General features: G+C 33.4%; 2 protein-coding genes across 2 annotated transcripts; one reads left to right on the top strand and one right to left on the bottom strand.

The window, feature by feature from the left end:
* Nucleotides 1-227: 227 nt before the first annotated feature.
* LOC145610902 (putative disease resistance protein At4g27220) lies at nt 228-4,107 on the top strand. Its single transcript, XM_081666163.1, has 4 exons — nt 228-3,084; nt 3,360-3,401; nt 3,837-3,971; nt 4,058-4,107. The coding sequence occupies exons 1-4, from the start codon at nt 228-230 to the stop codon at nt 4,105-4,107; spliced, it is 3,084 nt and encodes a 1,027-aa protein (XP_081522289.1).
* An 820-nt stretch (nt 4,108-4,927) lies between these two features.
* LOC145611122 (protein DETOXIFICATION 40-like) lies at nt 4,928-13,010 on the bottom strand. The gene is made up of 7 exons (XM_081666365.1): nt 12,558-13,010; nt 9,066-9,697; nt 7,492-7,548; nt 7,155-7,393; nt 6,723-6,841; nt 6,512-6,598; nt 4,928-5,339 (listed from the first exon to the last, which is right to left on the bottom strand). The coding sequence occupies exons 1-7, from the start codon at nt 12,888-12,890 to the stop codon at nt 5,268-5,270; spliced, it is 1,539 nt and encodes a 512-aa protein (XP_081522491.1). The 5' UTR covers nt 12,891-13,010; the 3' UTR covers nt 4,928-5,267.
* Nucleotides 13,011-18,833: the final 5,823 nt, after the last annotated feature.

Genomic DNA, 18,833 nt, shown 5'->3' with positions numbered 1-18,833 from the left:
TTTGACAAATCTAGGTGGTCTTGCACCTACTTCGCGGTAAGTGTCTACAATGAGGTTGTCTAGCTACAATTTCTTCATAACTTGTTACTGAAAAATAAGGTGAATAATTAAAAACTTTTAGCAAACAAATACAGTAATAAAGGACATACATCATGAACATCTAAGAGTAGCAAAAAAGTTTCAGACTCAGTTTTTATTATGTGATTTCTGAAGAGAGACCAAAAACCATGCATCTTAAAAGTTTTTCATCTGGATTTGCAGCATATCATGTAGCAGCTATTGTATGTGGCGTTGTGGGAATATTGACGTCGATATTTGGATCATCTGCCTGCATTTATAATTTATACACAACTAGCAGAAACAGTTTGTCGATACTTGAGCAGAAGGTTAAGGAACTAAAAGAATTGCTGGAGGACATCGAACAGAAAGTGAATGAGGGAGGTGTGTTTATGCCTACGTCAGTTGACCCTTTAAAATGGATTGACGATGTCAAAAAAGTCATCAATGAACCCTACGAAATGAATCATGGAGGCTGTCTTGATGAGAGCTGCATTGGTGGGGTGGTGCCCAATGTTTGCTGTGAATGTAGGACTTGGAATTCAATTGAGAAGCACACTAGAAAAGTTATAAAACTGTTGAGGGATGGTGAAAAATTCAAGGTCATAGGATATAAGAGGTCTAGTAAGATGGTTTTTGGATCTGATTTTAAAAAACTCAGAGATAAGATATGTAAGAAGGTTTCACGGGGAAAAGTTCAGGTTGTTTGCATTCGTGGAACAGCTGGTGTTGGAAAGACATGTATGGCTTCAGAAATCCACAATCTGGCATTGAATGAGATGAAGGACCTTGAGAGTGTTGTTTGGGTTAAAATTGGGCTTAACTCAGTGATCAGAGACATCCAAGAGGAAATTGCGGGACAGTTATTACCTGCTGTTAATTTGTCTAAATGTGCAGATGATACTCACAGAGCTAAGAAACTGCAGGGGACTCTGACAAGCAAGAAAATTCTCCTGGTTTTAGACTATTTACCAATGTGGGAAGATTTCCAACTTGATCGTATTGGAATTCCACGTTCTGGTGATAATTGGAAGCTGATAATTGCGTCAAGAAGTAATTCAGCCTGCAGTATAGTCAAAAGGAGGTTTACACACAGAAGCAGAATATATGAAATAAAACCTCTCTCCCCGGAAGAGGCTTGGAAATTTTTTATACACTGTGCAGCAGGTCCCAATCTTTGTCTTTTACAAGATAAAGCCTCCAAGGATACTGAGGCTGTGGTAAAAGATCTTGATGGCCTTCCGTCAGCTATTAAGATGTTAGCAAAGGCCCTGAAAGAAATACCTGACGACAACTCTACCAGAATTATCAAGGCATGGAATAGAAAATTGCTTGAATTCAATAGTTCCGGGTCCTTGATAGGTAGTAAAAGCCAAAAATTCTTCGATAGATTCAAAGATATCTTCGAAAGGTTAGAAGAGGCTTATTTATCGTGTTTTTTGTACTGTCTGTTGTTTCCTAAAGGTAAAACAGTGAAAGCAAAGGAGCTGATAGAGTATTGGATGTGGGAAGGGCTTCTCGGTGAGGTTTCATCCTTGGAAGAAACCATGACAAATGGATGGGAAGTATTGTTTAAGCTCAAAGATGCTCACCTTCTTGAGATCATTGATGAAGGGGACGGTAGGCCTGAAGGATCAGTCAGGATGCTAAATGTAATTCGACTTGTGGCAATGAATGCTGCTGTAAAAACAGGACAACAGTTTTTTGTTAACTGTGGAAATTCTCTCAAAGAACTTCCATTAGCAAAAGATTGGCCTTCAAACACCAAGAGAGCCTCATTTAGTCAGAATGAGATAAGTGCTTTAGAAAGTGGCCCTGATTGCGAGAAACTGTCTACTTTGTTACTGCAAGACAATGAATCCTTGGGTTCGATAAATCCCTGTGAAAGCTTCTTTTCAAAATTAGTTGATCTTCGAGTCCTTAATCTATCCTGTACAGGATTCTCATCCCTACCAAGCTCACTCTGTGACTTGAAAAATCTACGTGCACTTCTTCTTCGTAATTGTAAAAACCTGACATCTCTACCATCCTTATCAAAACTCCAAAAGTTACTTGTCCTTGACCTCTCTGGGACACCCTTAAAAGAGTTGCCTAAAAGATTAAACAACCTGTCAAGCTTAAGACGTCTGGATCTTTCGCAGACTGAGTTACAAGTTTTTCGAGCAGAAGAAGTTGGTAAATTGGCTCAAATAGAAGAACTTCTATTGTTGTGCAATTCTGAGGGAAAACTTGTATGGGGATCGAATAAGGTTTCTCCACCTTCAAAAGGCCTTTGTACAGAGAAGCTCAAAAAATTGAAAAGGTTGGCTGTACTTGAGCTCAAATTTTCAGACACTGCAGTCTTCGTTGATTTTTTGAATACTGCAGAATTTGAGAAAAATGCTGCCAGGCCAGGAGTTGCGGAGCGCAGGTTTAAGTATTTTGTGGGTGAAGTCGACAACAATGACGTTCATGTAACCGGTAACAATAGTCTAACTATTGTGCGAGATTGCAAAGCTACTCTCCCTGAAGGAACTGCTGAGTTGAACTGGATGAGGTGTGCTCAAAAACTACCCTCACTGAGTATTGATGGATGCTTCAAGTACGTGACCATTCTGAATATCTCTGACTTCAATGAACTTGAGTATGTGCTAACACGGGATGTGCTTTACGAGCTCCAAAAGCTCAAGAAGATACAAGTGAAGCGATGTAGGAAAACTGTGTCTATAATTATGCCAGATACCAAGGCCAAACATGTTAACATTGATATTCCGGAACTAACAACATTAGTGCTTCATGACTTGCCAGAGCTGAAGAGCATATGTGATTGTCAAGTGCTCAACTGTCCTTCTTTGCAGAAGATTGAGGTTTCTAGGTGTGAAATCTTTAAGCTTCCCGAGATCATCCCAGGTGGACAACGTGAGGTTTTAATCAAAGGAGATAAAAATTGGCTTGAGAGAGAAAAAAATTGTAACAAAAACTCCAGTTCTACCTTTAAATACGAAGAAATACCACAGCCAATGGAGATAGAGCTCCATTCTACTTCAGGTGCGCCTAAAATTTTAAGGCTTGCTTTGTTTCTTCTTCATCTCCCTTTTTTTTCTGTCTGTCTGGTTGTCTGCATTGTGTATCATGTCTGTGCTTGCTACGTACATGGTACATCCAATTTTAATTCATCAACCGCCACCTTATACTTAGTATAACACAGAGAAAAAACTATACTACTAGTATATATGAATGGTAAATTTAATTTTCCTTGTATGCTAGTTATCCTTGAAAAGTTGAAACCCTTTATCATGCTCTATTCAATCTTTGTTATGCAGGATTTCCATCAGCTTCACCAGTGCGGCCAATTAGTCGTTCAGGTATCTATGAGCGTATCATATCTTAATTACAATCTGCATTTGTTTCACCAGCAGTGACATAATAATGGATGTGGTCTCTTACTCTTTTTGGCTCTAGGCATATTAAGTCTGCATAGTAATACAGAAAATTTGCCTAGTTAGCTTACAGTTTCTGGAATTCTTTCACCGTACCCCTCAATTTCTCTTGTAGGATATTCAGAGTTGATTTTCACTTATTTCTTTCAAGGGTATGTTCTATTCACCTTATATTCACTTATTTCAGGTGTAATGAGTTCAGTACATATTTAATAAGTTCTGATAAGGGTTATCTAAGTACAAATTAGAACTAAAATAAGTTTTAATAAGGTCTAATAAATTCAGATAAGTGAAAATCAGGTGAATAGAATACACCATGATGTAAATGCATGAAATTTATCATATTGTATTCATGAACAGGAGATTCAACTCCCAGTTCTTGGAGCGGATTTGATTTCATATATAGGGGTGGCCGGGCATTTTTACCTGGTGCAGGCGGCCTTAAAAGAAGTGATGGTAGCCTCGAGAACACCGTCCTTCCACCCGCTGTAACTGGTAGGTTTCCCTTAACTGTTTCCTATGGTATCAATCAAGACAAACCTAGTTTTTTGCTGATTAAATGTTGCATAACCTGAATGCAGGTCCATCACAAAGAGGACTAAACAGAAGCTTCAGCAGCCGGTCTAATTGACATTTGAGCTACAAATGTATCTCAAAATACAAGTGACAGAGGGGGCATTCGAACCTGTGACTTATTGTACACACATGCTCAGTATTTGCTACTAGGTCTAAGCCTCAATGGTTATAATTTAATCTTTCATTGGCATACATTTGGTTAAGCTTTCTTCTAAATTCTAATTGACATCTTATTATTCGCATAAATTTGGTAAATCTTTTTTGTTATTAGAAATTGTTGTCATTTTTCCTTTACATCTATAAAGGTTATGAACAAATCATGTGTAAAAACTTCATGTTATAGGGAATGCTTAATTGTTTCATCTTCTTTTAACTTATGTTATCTTAACTAAAGCAAATAATTCCAGTCATTAAATAAAATAAGTTCAACAAATATAATTTCAACTAAGTAAGGTGAAAAGAACATGTATTTTATTTTTGCTAAATTGAAATCAATTTTACTGAATTGATTTTTTTTTTTTTTTTTACTAATATTTCCTATTAATCTATTATATGTCTTCTTTAAAGTTATTGATTTTTATTAAACTGAAAATTTGAACTTATTTTTACTAAATTGAAATTATTTTATAGAATATTATATTTGTAAGGAAAAAAAAAAAAAAAAAAAAAAAAAAAAAAAACCCAAACAAAGACTTAATCTATTTTATCATAACCTACTTCATTATACTTGCAGTAGTTGGATATACTATATGGCAAATTCTCTTTTATCATAACCTACTTCATTATACTTGCATGAGTTGGATATACTATATGACAAATTAAATTCATAAAATACATACTAAAACTGATTTGTAGAAAAATTCCTGAAGATATCGTTCTTTGGTTGAAATAGTATCATATTCAATCACTTTCAATGGTGTAATCGACTAACTTAACAATGTAGCTATCTTTACAGCAAACTAAAACTGATGACTAAATGCAATACCCAAACCATAACATCAAAACATTGTTGAAATTCTCTTGAATGCAAATATGCAATGAATATAATTTCCACAACAAATATGCATCCATTTTCACTACGAACAAAATTTGCTTTCGTGTTTGATTTGAAGCTCTGTATGTAGATGAGATACTCTTTTTTCAGATGAGATACTCAGTACTGCACTTTTGTTCAATTTTCATCGCACAAATTTGATCGTTAATGATGATTTACATTCAACTCATCTTGTTTATCAATGGCTCTTTCATGGCTTCCCATGTATCTAGTCGTTCTGCAGCTTTCTCTACCTGCAAATTTTACATAGAATGTGATTCATCATAACCATGTTCACAATTATACATTGATACAAAGTATATTCTTGCTAAGCTAAGATCTGTTCAACAAAACAAAAACTAGTACAAACATTATCGAACACATAATTGAAGTAAACGTATGCATTTGTTATACGGCGACAATATGTTACCATACATGAACATTTCACTAATTGAGCCAAAACTGATTGATGATATTGGAACAAACGTCACGAAGAGCTCTTACTAATTGCTATACGTAGAAAAATGCAATACAAACGGAAATAATTGTCATTGTGGTACTGTAATTAAAATTAGTAAGACGACAATTAAAGGTTTATAATTGTACACTTACACTATATAACAAACAAACATTGCATCAAAAGAACACTATATAACAAACATTACCATGTAGAAGTTCAATATATGCACTCATTTACCCAATAAAATCAAAATTAATACTCCTACGTTACATATCAAAGATGCAATATGCTCTCAATATTTGACAATATATGCATTTAAGTTAGATAATTATGTATTACACGTTAATTGCACTCATCATCATTCATGTTTTGGATAATAATCAATTCTTCACCCACTAAAATACTCCAAAAACACGTTTGTTATATAGTGACAGTACTATCAGAGAGAATTAAATGGCTTTATCAACTGAATTCTTGACAAATTAAGACAAAATCCAAGTATATCACTGTCCTTGTGGACTGCCTAATTAAACTCGAAACAAATTGTACAAATATTATGGCATAATTTCAGAGGTTAACATCTCAGTTAGCTCTTCTATAATTAGCTTATGGACAAGTTACTTGATGCCTTATATATAATGGTCCAAACTTATTGAATTCTCCGACTGTAAATAGTCAAACCAACAATTTTATCATAAAATGGTCCATACTTAATGTAATAATTCTAAAAAGGAAGAGGGAATCCGTGTTAAAAATGCATCTTGGAGACTGTAAACAGTCAGACCTAAACGATTTTATCAATTATAGCTTCATTATTAGCATTAATCCCATATTATATTTGGTACAACGCTCCAATTAAGTCCTTTAAATGAGGTACTCCGATAGTCCGACCACCAGAACATATTTATAAAGATACGTACCTAAATCACATAAAATAGAATAAGCATGAATAGCAAATAACAATACCTCTTTTTCCCAATCCGTTCGATACGTGACCCATAGTAGAATAAGAGTTTGTATCACAGTACCTCCGATCATTCCACCCCATATGCCCTACAATGAGACAATATGTCGACATTTCGTAAGTACGATTAATAAGTACCAAGTATGAATTTAACAAGTGACTTTAAGTAGCTATAATTCGATGAATGAAAAGTAATGAACAAAAGGATTTTACCTTAACACCAAGCTTAAAGTAAAATCCGAGTAGTACTCCAACAGGGATTCCAACCACATAATAACACGCGACATTTACATAAGCAACAAAGGATTGCCATCCACATCCAACTGCCACCCCTGCATATTATCATAAACTTTAGCAAAACATATTCCTGTAAATCTGTAATCATGTACTAAGAAATCGTTAAGACAAACGTCACATAGATGAGCAACAATTATCATTTGCTGAGTACAACGTAAACTGTGTGACTTGTGATGTTGTTATATGGAGTACAATGGGTTACAATGTTCGTTCTAACTACTGATAAAGAGACCTTATTCTGTTCACCTCATTAGATAAAAGATAACAAGTTTGAACAATGCATTTGTAACATTATTATGTTAAATTATAAGTTCCAAAATGAAAAAACAAAACTCGAAATTCTGTTACCTGATAAAACAGGTTGAACTCCATTCAGAAGGATAGAAACGGCGAGAAAGGGGGATAGATCAGCAACAGCTTCAGAGACTTCAGTTCCACCAGTGAAGATGTAACTCAGCTGATACCGGAAAATAAGCACAAGGATAGCAAAGATAAGGGCGATCAAGAAGGAGATAGTTGTCACTGCTACGACAGAAAATGAGGCCGATTTTGGGTGCCTTGCTCCTAGCTCATTGCTCACTCTTACACTGTCAATTCAAGTACAAACAAAATATTTAATTATTGAAAGTTTGAAACCATATTTTCTTCCTTATCACAAGTACTCAAGGGACAAAGTGTAGCGAACCTTGCAGCTGCATTGAATCCCACCGAAATCATGAACACCCAACCAGAAATTGTCATGCTGCAAGATTACACAAAGTCACAACTCATAAGCTTAAATCATGAACATATAGTCATGCACGGAATTTTAAGGGTATGTTCTTCTCGGTTTACTTAAATAAGTTTCGGAAAAGAAAAATTGCTTTGACGACTAATTTAATTATAATCAAATAGAACTCAGTTAAATTTCAGCAATCAGTCAAGTTAAGCAAAAATAAGTTAAGCTCGGCAAAAAATAATCTATGTTAAGCCAAAGTTCAGTAAAAATCAGTTGGGATTGGGATAATAGAAAATTCAAGTACCATATTACAGAACAACAATGTAATTATATACATATAGCAATTCTTACGTATAGTTAATTAAATTGGGCCATGTTTGTTGTAGCTAATTTTTTGCAAAAGTCGAACTAACATATTATACAACTGATTACATGCATATGATCATATGTCCTTTTGCAGGAATTGTTACATTTTTGACCAATATGACAAATGACATGTACATATTAATGATTATATAGGTATTGTTTGGCAATCGGCGGTTGACTGTTGGCTTGATTTGTTTGACTAACTGGAAGTATTAACCTTATGGTTTAGCTTTTTAAGTTAGTTGTTTAAGCCGACAGTTTACAAAAATTTTTGGTAAAATAATTAATTGTTGTTAGTTGATTATTAGTGATAAAGTGGGCCAACAAGCCAAAAGCTAATAGAAAAAGCTACTATTATTATCTTTTGGCTTTTGGCGGAAAAGTCAGCTTAAAAGCCATCAAAAAAGCCAACTACCTAACAATTTTTTTTGGGTTGTTTGTCCAAACTAAAAAGCCAAAAGTTAGGCAAAAAGCCAATTGCCAAATATCCCCTTAAAGAAGGAAAGCATGTTATTTATTTGTATTTGATTTTTTTCGCTTTCACCACCCTTGAGAAAGAAATATCTATGAATTAAATGTTGATACATTATTTTTATGCATTACGTGAGGTCCAAATCGTCCAATTTATTAGAGTTAACATCAATCTAGTAACATAAGAGGCCCATACCTCTATTATATAACACTTCTATACTAACAGTATCCCAATTTAAGGGAACATTAAATGAACTGATTTTCAATGGTGGCAATCTCTCCCTAACCCACTCAATATTGATGGATGGAAAAACAAAATTGAAAGATTTAACATTTTAGACCCTACATATATTTCAGATGTGTAAGACCACTACACATCATTTATTCATTTGTGATTCCGACTTATAACAAGCCATGACCCATGAGTAGCTATTACTCTTCAGATTCGGAACCACTTGTAATAATTCATTTCTGGACATTCTAAATAAGTATACGTGATTATTATTTCTAAGTGGAGTGTATACATAGGAAAAACGGCAATGAGGCTAATTATTAAGCCTTAAGGAACGCTTACTCGAATTCAATGTAGGTTGGAGCTTATAATTTATATGTATATGTATAGTTGTGAATGTTGTCAAAAGAAGAGGATACATAATGCATGTTTATAATTTATTAACTTGAAAAACAGAGCAAAAAACTCATACCTTACTGAGAGGGAGTCTAAGGCGAGTTGAGCATTATCAAGCAAGCCAGCAATCAACACCAATATCTGAAAATACCAAGTTTCCAAGCACAGCATCACAGCTGAGGCAGCAGACAGCTTGAAGAACTCGTAAAGCCCACTAAACGCAGCCCAACTAAACCCGGTCCAAGTGTACTTGAACCTTGAGCTCACCACAATGTAAACAAACTGTGCCACGACTATGATCCACCACGAAAAACTCAACACCAAACCAGCCCCAAGGAGGCCCCATCCAAGCTTGTAAACCGCAACCCAAGTAAGCCCAATGTGAGCCACTAGGGCCGCGGCTGAGATGTATGCACTAGGGAACACCACACTTTGTGATTGAAGGAACTTTTGTATAGGAAAATTGCACGCGTATGCAAATATCTGTGGGATCAAACCATATATGAAAATCGCGGCTGCTGAGGCTATGTTCTCTGGCTCCCCTAGTAGTAAAAGGATGTCCTTAGAGAAAAGGTACACGACCATTAATGGTATACCGGTGGCCATTAGGAGGACAGTGGATCGTTGCATATAAACTCCAAGCATGTCGTGCTTATTAGCACCGTATGCTTGCCCACATAGTGTTTCCACCGCGCTTCCCATACCAAGCTACAAGTGCATACATACATAGTATTAGTAACAAGGCCATACATCAAATACTCCAACGAAAAATCAAGGTACATATGTTGCTTAACGTTATCTAATTGTACATAGACGTGGACCTTGACAGTGTGTGTATCGATAATGTGACAACTGACAATCAAGATGGTGCTACTCTATAATACCAATAAGTAACATTATAATATATATATATATATATATATATATATATATATATATATATATATATATATATATACTTCGTATAAAGAGTGTACAAGAAAACATTTTACGAGTCACAAATTATAAATAACCAAAGTTACTTAATGCACATAAATTTCACAAATTATTGTGCATTTTGTGATCAACATAAAGCATAATGAGGATCAAATTAATTTAAGTCTCTTTGGGGGCGAAAATTCCCTTATCCTTTCCTTTCCTTTCCATTCCTAAAGATCAGGTTTTTTCTATTCCTAAAGATCAGGTTTTTTCGCTAACTCGATTTGATTTGACCCGAGTGAGACTTTAGCCCCATATGTCATTTTCTTAATAATGATATAAAGTGTGGTATTGCAAGATGCAGCTGCGGTATATAGATACAGTCATAGAAAGTCACGTGATCACGTTGACAAGTCCATGCCACAGCCGTCTTGTCCTGTCTGCGCATCTACATTGAGACAAAAGCATTCATCTACCCTTTTGGCTTACCAACTCTTACACTTTCAGTCTTCCATAATAAAATAAATATCTACGACCAAGTATTCACTAGTCCCAAAAATAACGACCCATTTGGCCAAAATTTTGTCCAAAAAATAATGACCCATTTGCATTAAAACACCCACCAATTTGCTATAATATTTGTGCAAAATTAGCTTCTCCATATAAAAATTTGATTTTCCATGTTATTTTATGGCTTTCTCTCTCTATTTTTTTACAAACCCCATGTAAATTTATCTTTCCAATATACTAATACTTCTTTTTACTTAACTTCCTTAATACCCGCGTAATCAACCCAAATGGCTCGTTCTTTTTGGGACGGAGGGAGTACAAATATAAAGCTGAAATTTTAATACTCCTTAATTAGTATTTAATCTATTTCTTAATGTACTTGAACAAATCAAATGTCAATTAGTAATCTTTTGTTACTCCCTCCGTCCCTAAATTACATTCCTCTTTCGAGCATTTATTCCTCACATAATAGAGAAAAAGAGGAATGTAATTTAGGGACGGAGGGAGTATTAAATTACTGTATCACGGTAGTACAATTGAGTAGTTAGAATATGTATGAAAACAACATAAACTAATCTAACATCAATTGCCAAACAAGGTTGGTGGAGTTACAGAGGAGCTCATCTTGTGATTAAGGTCACTAGTTCAAGCTCCCCATACCAATTATGGGGATCTTAGGAGTATGGGTATTCTTTGACCACTGTCTTCCCCTACTCTCAAGCATTGGCCTTAAGTCGCTTCTTCTTCTTCTTTTTTTTTTCTTTAAAAGAAGCATAACAAGACACAACACGTAAATACAGAATGCCCGGGTTGCCTTTTTTAGGATTTTGGCTAAAACACATGACATGGCTCAATATTGGTCACAGCCACCTTTAGGCTAAAGTCAAACAACCAAATGAATTACTAGTAGACTTTAAATATAAACCTATCTTAATCACGATTATGAGTGTCTCTCGCAGCTCAAATACAATAATTAAGAAATGGTGTATTAGTATATACTTTCCAACAACACCCCCTACTATATAATATTGACAAGTACTCCATATTCTACAAATAAAGATCATCATGACTACCACTAAATCTAATTCTCTTAACAAAATATGCGTGTCATGTTAATTTGTCCAATTACTGAATTGTTCTTTTCAAATCAAACTTTGATACCTTCCCTTAATTTTATTATATTCTACTTTATCTTAATGATTTCTTTTTTTAACCAAAATTTGGCACGTACTACTGCATTAATTTCTGATTAGTCTCTGCCATACGATCCAATGGTCCCTAGATAAGTACTCCATATGAAAACTTTATGATAAAACAAAAGAGATTATGAACTATGGAGTATTGTAGTAATTAGCATTAATGAGAAATTAACACGTAGTATACTAAAATGGACAAAAGACTTTTTTTTTTTTTTGACAAAAGACTAGATTAGAAAATGAAAGGTTAGAAAATTTTGGAACATTCTATTTCTCAGCCTTTATTTTCAGATTCAATAAGTCATTATACGAACTTATGTAGTCGGTCTAATATACAACGGGTATAGTGTATAAAGTAAAATTATCTCAACTGATCAAAGTTGATTTTTATTTTATTATTTTAATCATGTGGGTTACTTATGTTACATATTGGTAGAATTCAATGCCCACATTTATGAAACGCTGCAAGTAAATAAATATCTTAGGGGAGTGTACGCCTTAACTCTTCCAATAATTAGGCAAATGTGAACAAAATATACTCCGTAATACGAGTAATAATAAATATCGTATTAATTATTTCAATTGATTAATTCCCATAATTTGTAATTCATAAATGCATATGTACGGAGTAGTAATTAGGCAGGCAAATTTTAACAAGAAACAATTTACTCTGAAAATTAATAAAACATTAGAATGTACCCATATTAAAAATACAACACATGATGCAACAACTACATTTTTTTGTATTTATATTCTCTCCGTCCTTAAATTACATTCTTATTTCTACTCGTAACATTTATTCCTCATATAATAGAAAAGTAGAAATGTAATTTAGCGAAAAATAAAAATTAATGATATACGGGTAACTAATGGCGAGGAATTAGGATTGAAAATAAAGATTAATAATAAAAAAAAAAAAAGTAGGAAAAGAAAAAAGTTGATACCATGAGACCATAGGCCAAGAGTTGAACACCGTTATTGCCGAGAGAAGTGGCGGCGAGTTCAAGATTACCGAGGTGACCGCAAAATATTTGTGTGGACATCGATATCACGTTGTTTAGCAAGTACACTACAATTGCGGGTCCCGCAAGTGGGACTAAATATGTCATTTCCAGCCACGTGGCGAGCCATATACGGCGGAGAAATGATGTGTCACGGTCGCTTAAGGTCTCTTCTAAAGCCGGGCTCGTCTCCTCCGCCGCCTTATTCGAAGGCGGCGGAAGGAGAGGAGGTTGGGATGTGAGGAGAGGCTCCTCAAAGTCACCTCTAGAGCCCATGTTATGGGTGTTGGTTTGAGGTGGTGTGTGTTATGTTTTGGGTTGGTATGAATTATGAAATGTATGATATAGAGTTTGATGTAAAATGAATAGAGTAATTTGGGAGAATTTATATTGAGAAGTTGAGGGTGGCCTGGTGGGGGGAAATGTTGTGGCCTAGTGGGGTACATGTATAAATAAAAAATGTAAAAAAAAAATAAGGGGGTATAGTATATCTAATATTTATGGCTATAAAATAATTGTGGGATGTTTTTAAAAATAAATTTGGAAGTAAAGGGGTTGGATATTTCAACTAAACCACAACTCCACAAGTCTAATTGTGTAGGTGGGTAAATTAGAGCCATGTGTGATGTGTGGGAGTATAGAACAGTATGGAGTGTGTTTCATGTTTTTTTCTTTTTCAATATCGTGGTTTAATACAATGGTTACACTATATCGGCAACAAGATTTTCTTATAACATGCTTCCTCCTTACTTTTTTAGTTGTAATTTTTGAAAATTAACATTATTTTATTATTTTTACTATTTTTGTTAATTAATCAATCAAAACCTTAATCTCATAAGTAGGGTCGGCTACATAAACCAAATTTGATTATTCCGTGTAATCATCATGTTAATTTATATGTTGGGCAAAATATACTCAAGTAGAATCTTTTTAAATTTGTCTCAATTTATCTATTCACAATATAAAAAGCGGATAGATTATATATTTTTTTTTTCAAAATGTGGAGTTTATGCATGGTGTTTAGTGATTCATCCAATTAGGGTCTGTTCTGTTCAGCTTATTTTCAGTTTAGTTTAATTCAGTTCAATTCAGCGCAGTTCAGTCAATCAGAACATGCCCTTAATCATATAAATGCATTCAAGAAAATGATGAGTTGATTGATGGTAATATATATGGACACTAGGATAATTTTAAATTATTTTAATATGTATCCTAAATAATCATCTAATCATGATGCAAAAGCATATAGCAATATCAATTATTTGATTTCCTTCCATATTAATTGGGTGATTAAATTCCAAACAATAATTATTTTACGCCCGTTACAAAAAAGATGTCCTCATATTCCTTTTTGTACAGTTTTTCATAGTGTTAAACTTTAAGTGACAATATAATTATTGATAATTAATTGATTTTAATATAATAAGGTATAATTGGGGTGGATGAGGTATTAGAAAAATTGCAAGAAAATATAGTATAGGTAATAAACTAATAATCTCTTGAAAAAGTAAAGGAAGTGGTAGGTGAAATAATGTTTTTAAGAAAATAGTGGTAGTGGGTATGTGTGGGGATGAAACTATGAGAGGAGACCGGAAAGAGATATACTCCGTACTAAAATATGTTGTACTCCTAATAGTTTGCCAAAAAAAATAAAGTAGATCTTCTCGGCCAAGCTAGCAAACCAGATTTTCTCATACCAATTAAAAAAAAGGCATGTATTAAAAAAAAAAAAAAAAAAAAAAGGTGTAATTGTCAAAACAAAATTAAAGGAAGATTCTTTTTTTTTTTTCAATTTTTAGCTCAAAAAATACTATTTGGACTAGAAATCAACCCTGAAACACACACAGAGTGTCACAGACACACTCTTTACTCTTCAATATATAGCTCGAATAAATTACAAAAGGTGTAATCTCTTTATTTAGGGTCTGTTCTCATTATCTGAACTGAGCTGAATTGAAATGAATATTTTATAAGAGAAGAAAATTAGGAGCTGAACTGAGCTGAACTGAATTTCAACATATGAGAACAGACTCTTACTCTTGCATAGTATAAAGTCATACAACAGAGTTTCATCTGACTTAGGGGAAATTTCCCATATTATAAATTAGTACTCGTAGTTGAAGAGTTATAGCAAATGTCAAGTTTTGGTTGATGATCAAATACGATGAGTGTTAACGTTTTGTTGTATTTGTAATGTAATTTTTGCTAACTTTGTCCTTTTTTATAACGTATTGCATGACTTCATAATATTATATTGGACCACCTAATTTCATAAACCAATCAAGTATTTTGGTCTTACGTTAGAAATAAAGTATTTCATAATTATATTTTTATGTGACTTTTATTCTTTAGTCTGTTATATACTCCGTATGTAACCTTTTTATGAATCATGATTCAATTATGATATGCCTTGAGCCTATCAATTTCAGAAAGTGGTATGTTTAAGCTAACCTAGACATTATAAAGATAAATTAATCAAGTTAAAGATAGTGAGTAGATGATTGATTGCAACTTTGCAAGCCTTTGTTTATTTCTTTTTTATTGGTTTAATGGTTTTTGAGATCGAGTTATTCTTTGTTTGTAATTGTACTGTCTTAATAGCTAGTGGGGAAAAAAAAAGTATGTGACATTGTATAATACTTAGGGGTGAGCATAACAGGGTTCCCTGTAAAAATTCCAGGAACCGGAACCGGAACCTGTTGCAACAGGTTTCTCAAAATGGGAACCGGAACCGGAACCTGTTGAACAGGTTCCTAGAAATTGGGAACCGGAACTGGAACCTACAGGTTCCGGTTCCGATGTAGGTTCCGGTTCCGATTCAGGGTACCCTGTATTAAAAGATACTCACTAACTTTTTCCAGATTTTTTTTAATAAAAAACTGGTTAGTCACTAATTTATGATGTTTACAACTCGCAAATAAGACAAACTAATAGTAGTTGTCTTATAAATTTAATATATATATTTTTATAATTGCAATTTTGATATATATTATTTAAAAATTGAGTACAAATTAGTGTATAATTAAAAATTAAGTGATATTTTTATCAGGTACAGGGTACCCTACAGGTTCCGGTTCTAAAAAATTGAGAACCTGATCCGGAACCTGTTACAACAGGTTCTCCAATTTGCTACCCGGAACCGGAACCTCTTATACAGGTTCCGGTTCCGGAACCTGCGGTTCCTAACAGGTTCCGGTTCCAATTCAGGGTACCCTGATTTTTTGCTCACCCCTAATAATACTTCACTACGTAGTAAAAAACAAATTTCATTTGGAACAGGGATTAGATAAAAGCCAATTAAATTAAGTAGTTTTTTTTTTTTTTTTTGTTGAAAGCATTGTTGTCGTTGTTGTACTTACTACATAGTACAACTTTGATTGAGCTTTAATTAATAATACAAATTTTAAAATATATTTTATTTGATTTTTTAATTTTATTTAGGGCATGTTCTCTTCAGCTTAATTTCAGTTCAGTTCAGCTCTTAATTTCCTTCTCTCATAAACAATTCATTTCAGTTCACTTCAGTTCAGTAAATTAGAACAAATCCTTATTATCTCAACATAAAGAAGACGTGTGTGACGATCACACCACTTAATCACACCTATAAATCAACCTCTTAAGACAAAATAAGCATAAGGAAAGAGCAATAGCCCAGACCAACCTACAAAAATGAAACGGCCCCTCCGTAACCAGTCATTCATACTATCAAACAAATCTTTTTCGTCTTTAGTAAATTTACCAATGGCTATAGTCGGACTCATAGTTATCCTCCTATTCAATTACTTCGACCAATACATTGAGGTTAGTATCAACATAACTAATAATCTTCAGCTTTTTAAGGCCTATTCTGATTTACTAAACTGAACTGAATATATATTACAAGAGGAAGAACTGAACTAAATTGAACTGATTAGACCTGAACTGAACTGAACTTAACTGAAAAATAAGCCAGAAAGAACAGAGCCTAATAACCAATGTATTATCTATCTCTTGTTCCTCATCCATCACTAATGATTGTCATATAACTGAAATTCTCACTTTCGTTCTTAATAGTCATGCCATAACTACTGTACAATGCATTAACCATGTTTTCTTCCATTCTAGCTTTCTCCTCATTTCTCCAATTCCAAACTCACACATTTGTCTCTTATTCTTTTTAAGATGTGTTCTATTCACCTAGTTTTTATTTATCTGAACTTACTAGAACTTATTAGATATCATTAAAAACTTATTTTAGTTGTAATTTGAAATTGGTTAACCTTTATCATAACTTATTTTTCCTAAATTGAACTTATACATCTTAACTTTTTTTTTTTTTTGAAACCCATATATCTTTTAACTTATCTGAATAGTACAGGTGAACAGAAAAGGTCCTTATATTCTCTAATATAAAGTTATTTAGGGCCTGTTCACATTTACTTAATTTCAATTCAGCTCAGCTCCAAGCCTCCAATCAGTTCAGTTCAGTTCAGCTCTTAATTTTCTTCTCTCATAAAATATTCATTTCAGCTTATTTCAGTTCAGTTCAGCTCTAATCAGTTCAGTTCAGCTCACTTCAGTTAATGTAAACATGCGCTTAAACTTAATTAAGTGAACTTATTGATCATCACTAATTTCAATTGAAATATTTAACTTATATAGGCTGACCATATCTAAACTTATGTGCTCTTATTTTAATTTCTAAAACTATCTTATTTGAAACTATCAACTCTAATTTGAACTTATTTCTCGTAAAAACAAAGAAAAAGCTTGATATATATGCATGGTTTGGCCCAAACTGTGAAGTGTGAACAACTTATAGTTTATTAGTTAAAAAAAATAAAAAAAAATAAAAATAATTAAAATCTATTAACTATTACTAAAATAAAACATGCTGACATCATTAGAGGATACATGTCAATTTCTTATTAAAAATTTTCCCGCCTAAACTATTTTTGACAACATTTTTTTTCCTCTCATCTATTCCAAAACTTAATAAATACAATACTATACTTCTTTCAAAATTAATTAATGACATTATAATTACACTGTTTTTGAATATTAAATTAAACTATTAAAACAAATAATAGCTACTCCGAGCAGCGCACGGGGACTAAACTAGTAAAATAAAATAAAATTGACAGTTAAGTAATTTCCAATCCCACTATACCAAGAAAGTCACAAACCTATATTAAGAAACGGTGAGAGTAGCTAGTATAACATTAAATAGTCGAATTTATAAGTTATCAATAGGTGGAAAACTACACTAATAAAAAAATATATATATTTGAAATTTGAATAATTCTAAGTAGAACAATGATAGTTGAGATTAATAGATCAATCATAAGGAATACTTTGTATTAATCTTTCCTAAATTTATTGCCACACCTTACCTACAAATACAAATAATTAATAATGACACTTAATGATTTAATAAATTTGTAAAGTGACAAGATGTATCTACTTTGTAATTCATAAACTCGCCTTCAATTCCCTCTACTAGAACTCAACCTCCAACCCATAACCAACTTCATGATAAATAGTCGTAATGTGGAGGCTATTTGTAAAGGTAACGTTTTGGTGCATTCTATTTACCTTTTCCACTTACGAAGTTCTCTAAGCTCAATTGATGAACATATCATTACTAATTCTTTTTTCTCATTACCCATTACTAAAGGCCTGTTCTCATTGACTGAACTTAGCTGAACTAAACTGAACTGAACTTATTAAAGCTGAATTGAACTAAAATGAATATTTTATAAGAGAAAGAAATTAGGAGCTGAACTGAACTGAACTTATTAGAGCTGAACTGAACTGAAAATAAACGTATGAAAACGGGCCCTAACTACTTACCATATCATTGTTTTCTTAGGCCCTGTTCTTTTGAGCTTCTAGGCAGAGCAGAGTAGAGGTTAGCAGAGCAGAGCAGATTAAATTTCGGCAGAGCAGATCCGAGCCGAGCAGAGCAGAGCAAAGCAGATTTTAACATTATTATTAATACTATTATTAATGTTGTTGTTGTTGTTGTTGTTGTTGTTGTTGTTGTTGTTGCTGTTGCTGTTGCTGTTGTTGTTATTATTATTGTTATTATTATTACTACTCCCTCCGTCCCTTTTTGATAGTCCCTTATGGGCAAATTTTAGTCCCAAAATGTTCACCCTATTTGCTTTTTCCAACAACCATAAATATTAATTTTTTACCAAACTTCCCTCCAATTTGCAACAATACTCGTGCAAATTT

This window comes from Chenopodium album, chromosome 24 (assembly GCF_948465745.1).
Source record: "Chenopodium album chromosome 24, dcCheAlbu1.1, whole genome shotgun sequence".
In the NCBI taxonomy this organism is placed as follows: domain Eukaryota; kingdom Viridiplantae; phylum Streptophyta; class Magnoliopsida; order Caryophyllales; family Amaranthaceae; genus Chenopodium; species Chenopodium album.
Note: the sequence above shows the minus strand (reverse complement) of the source record. Positions and strands in the feature narration are given on the sequence as shown.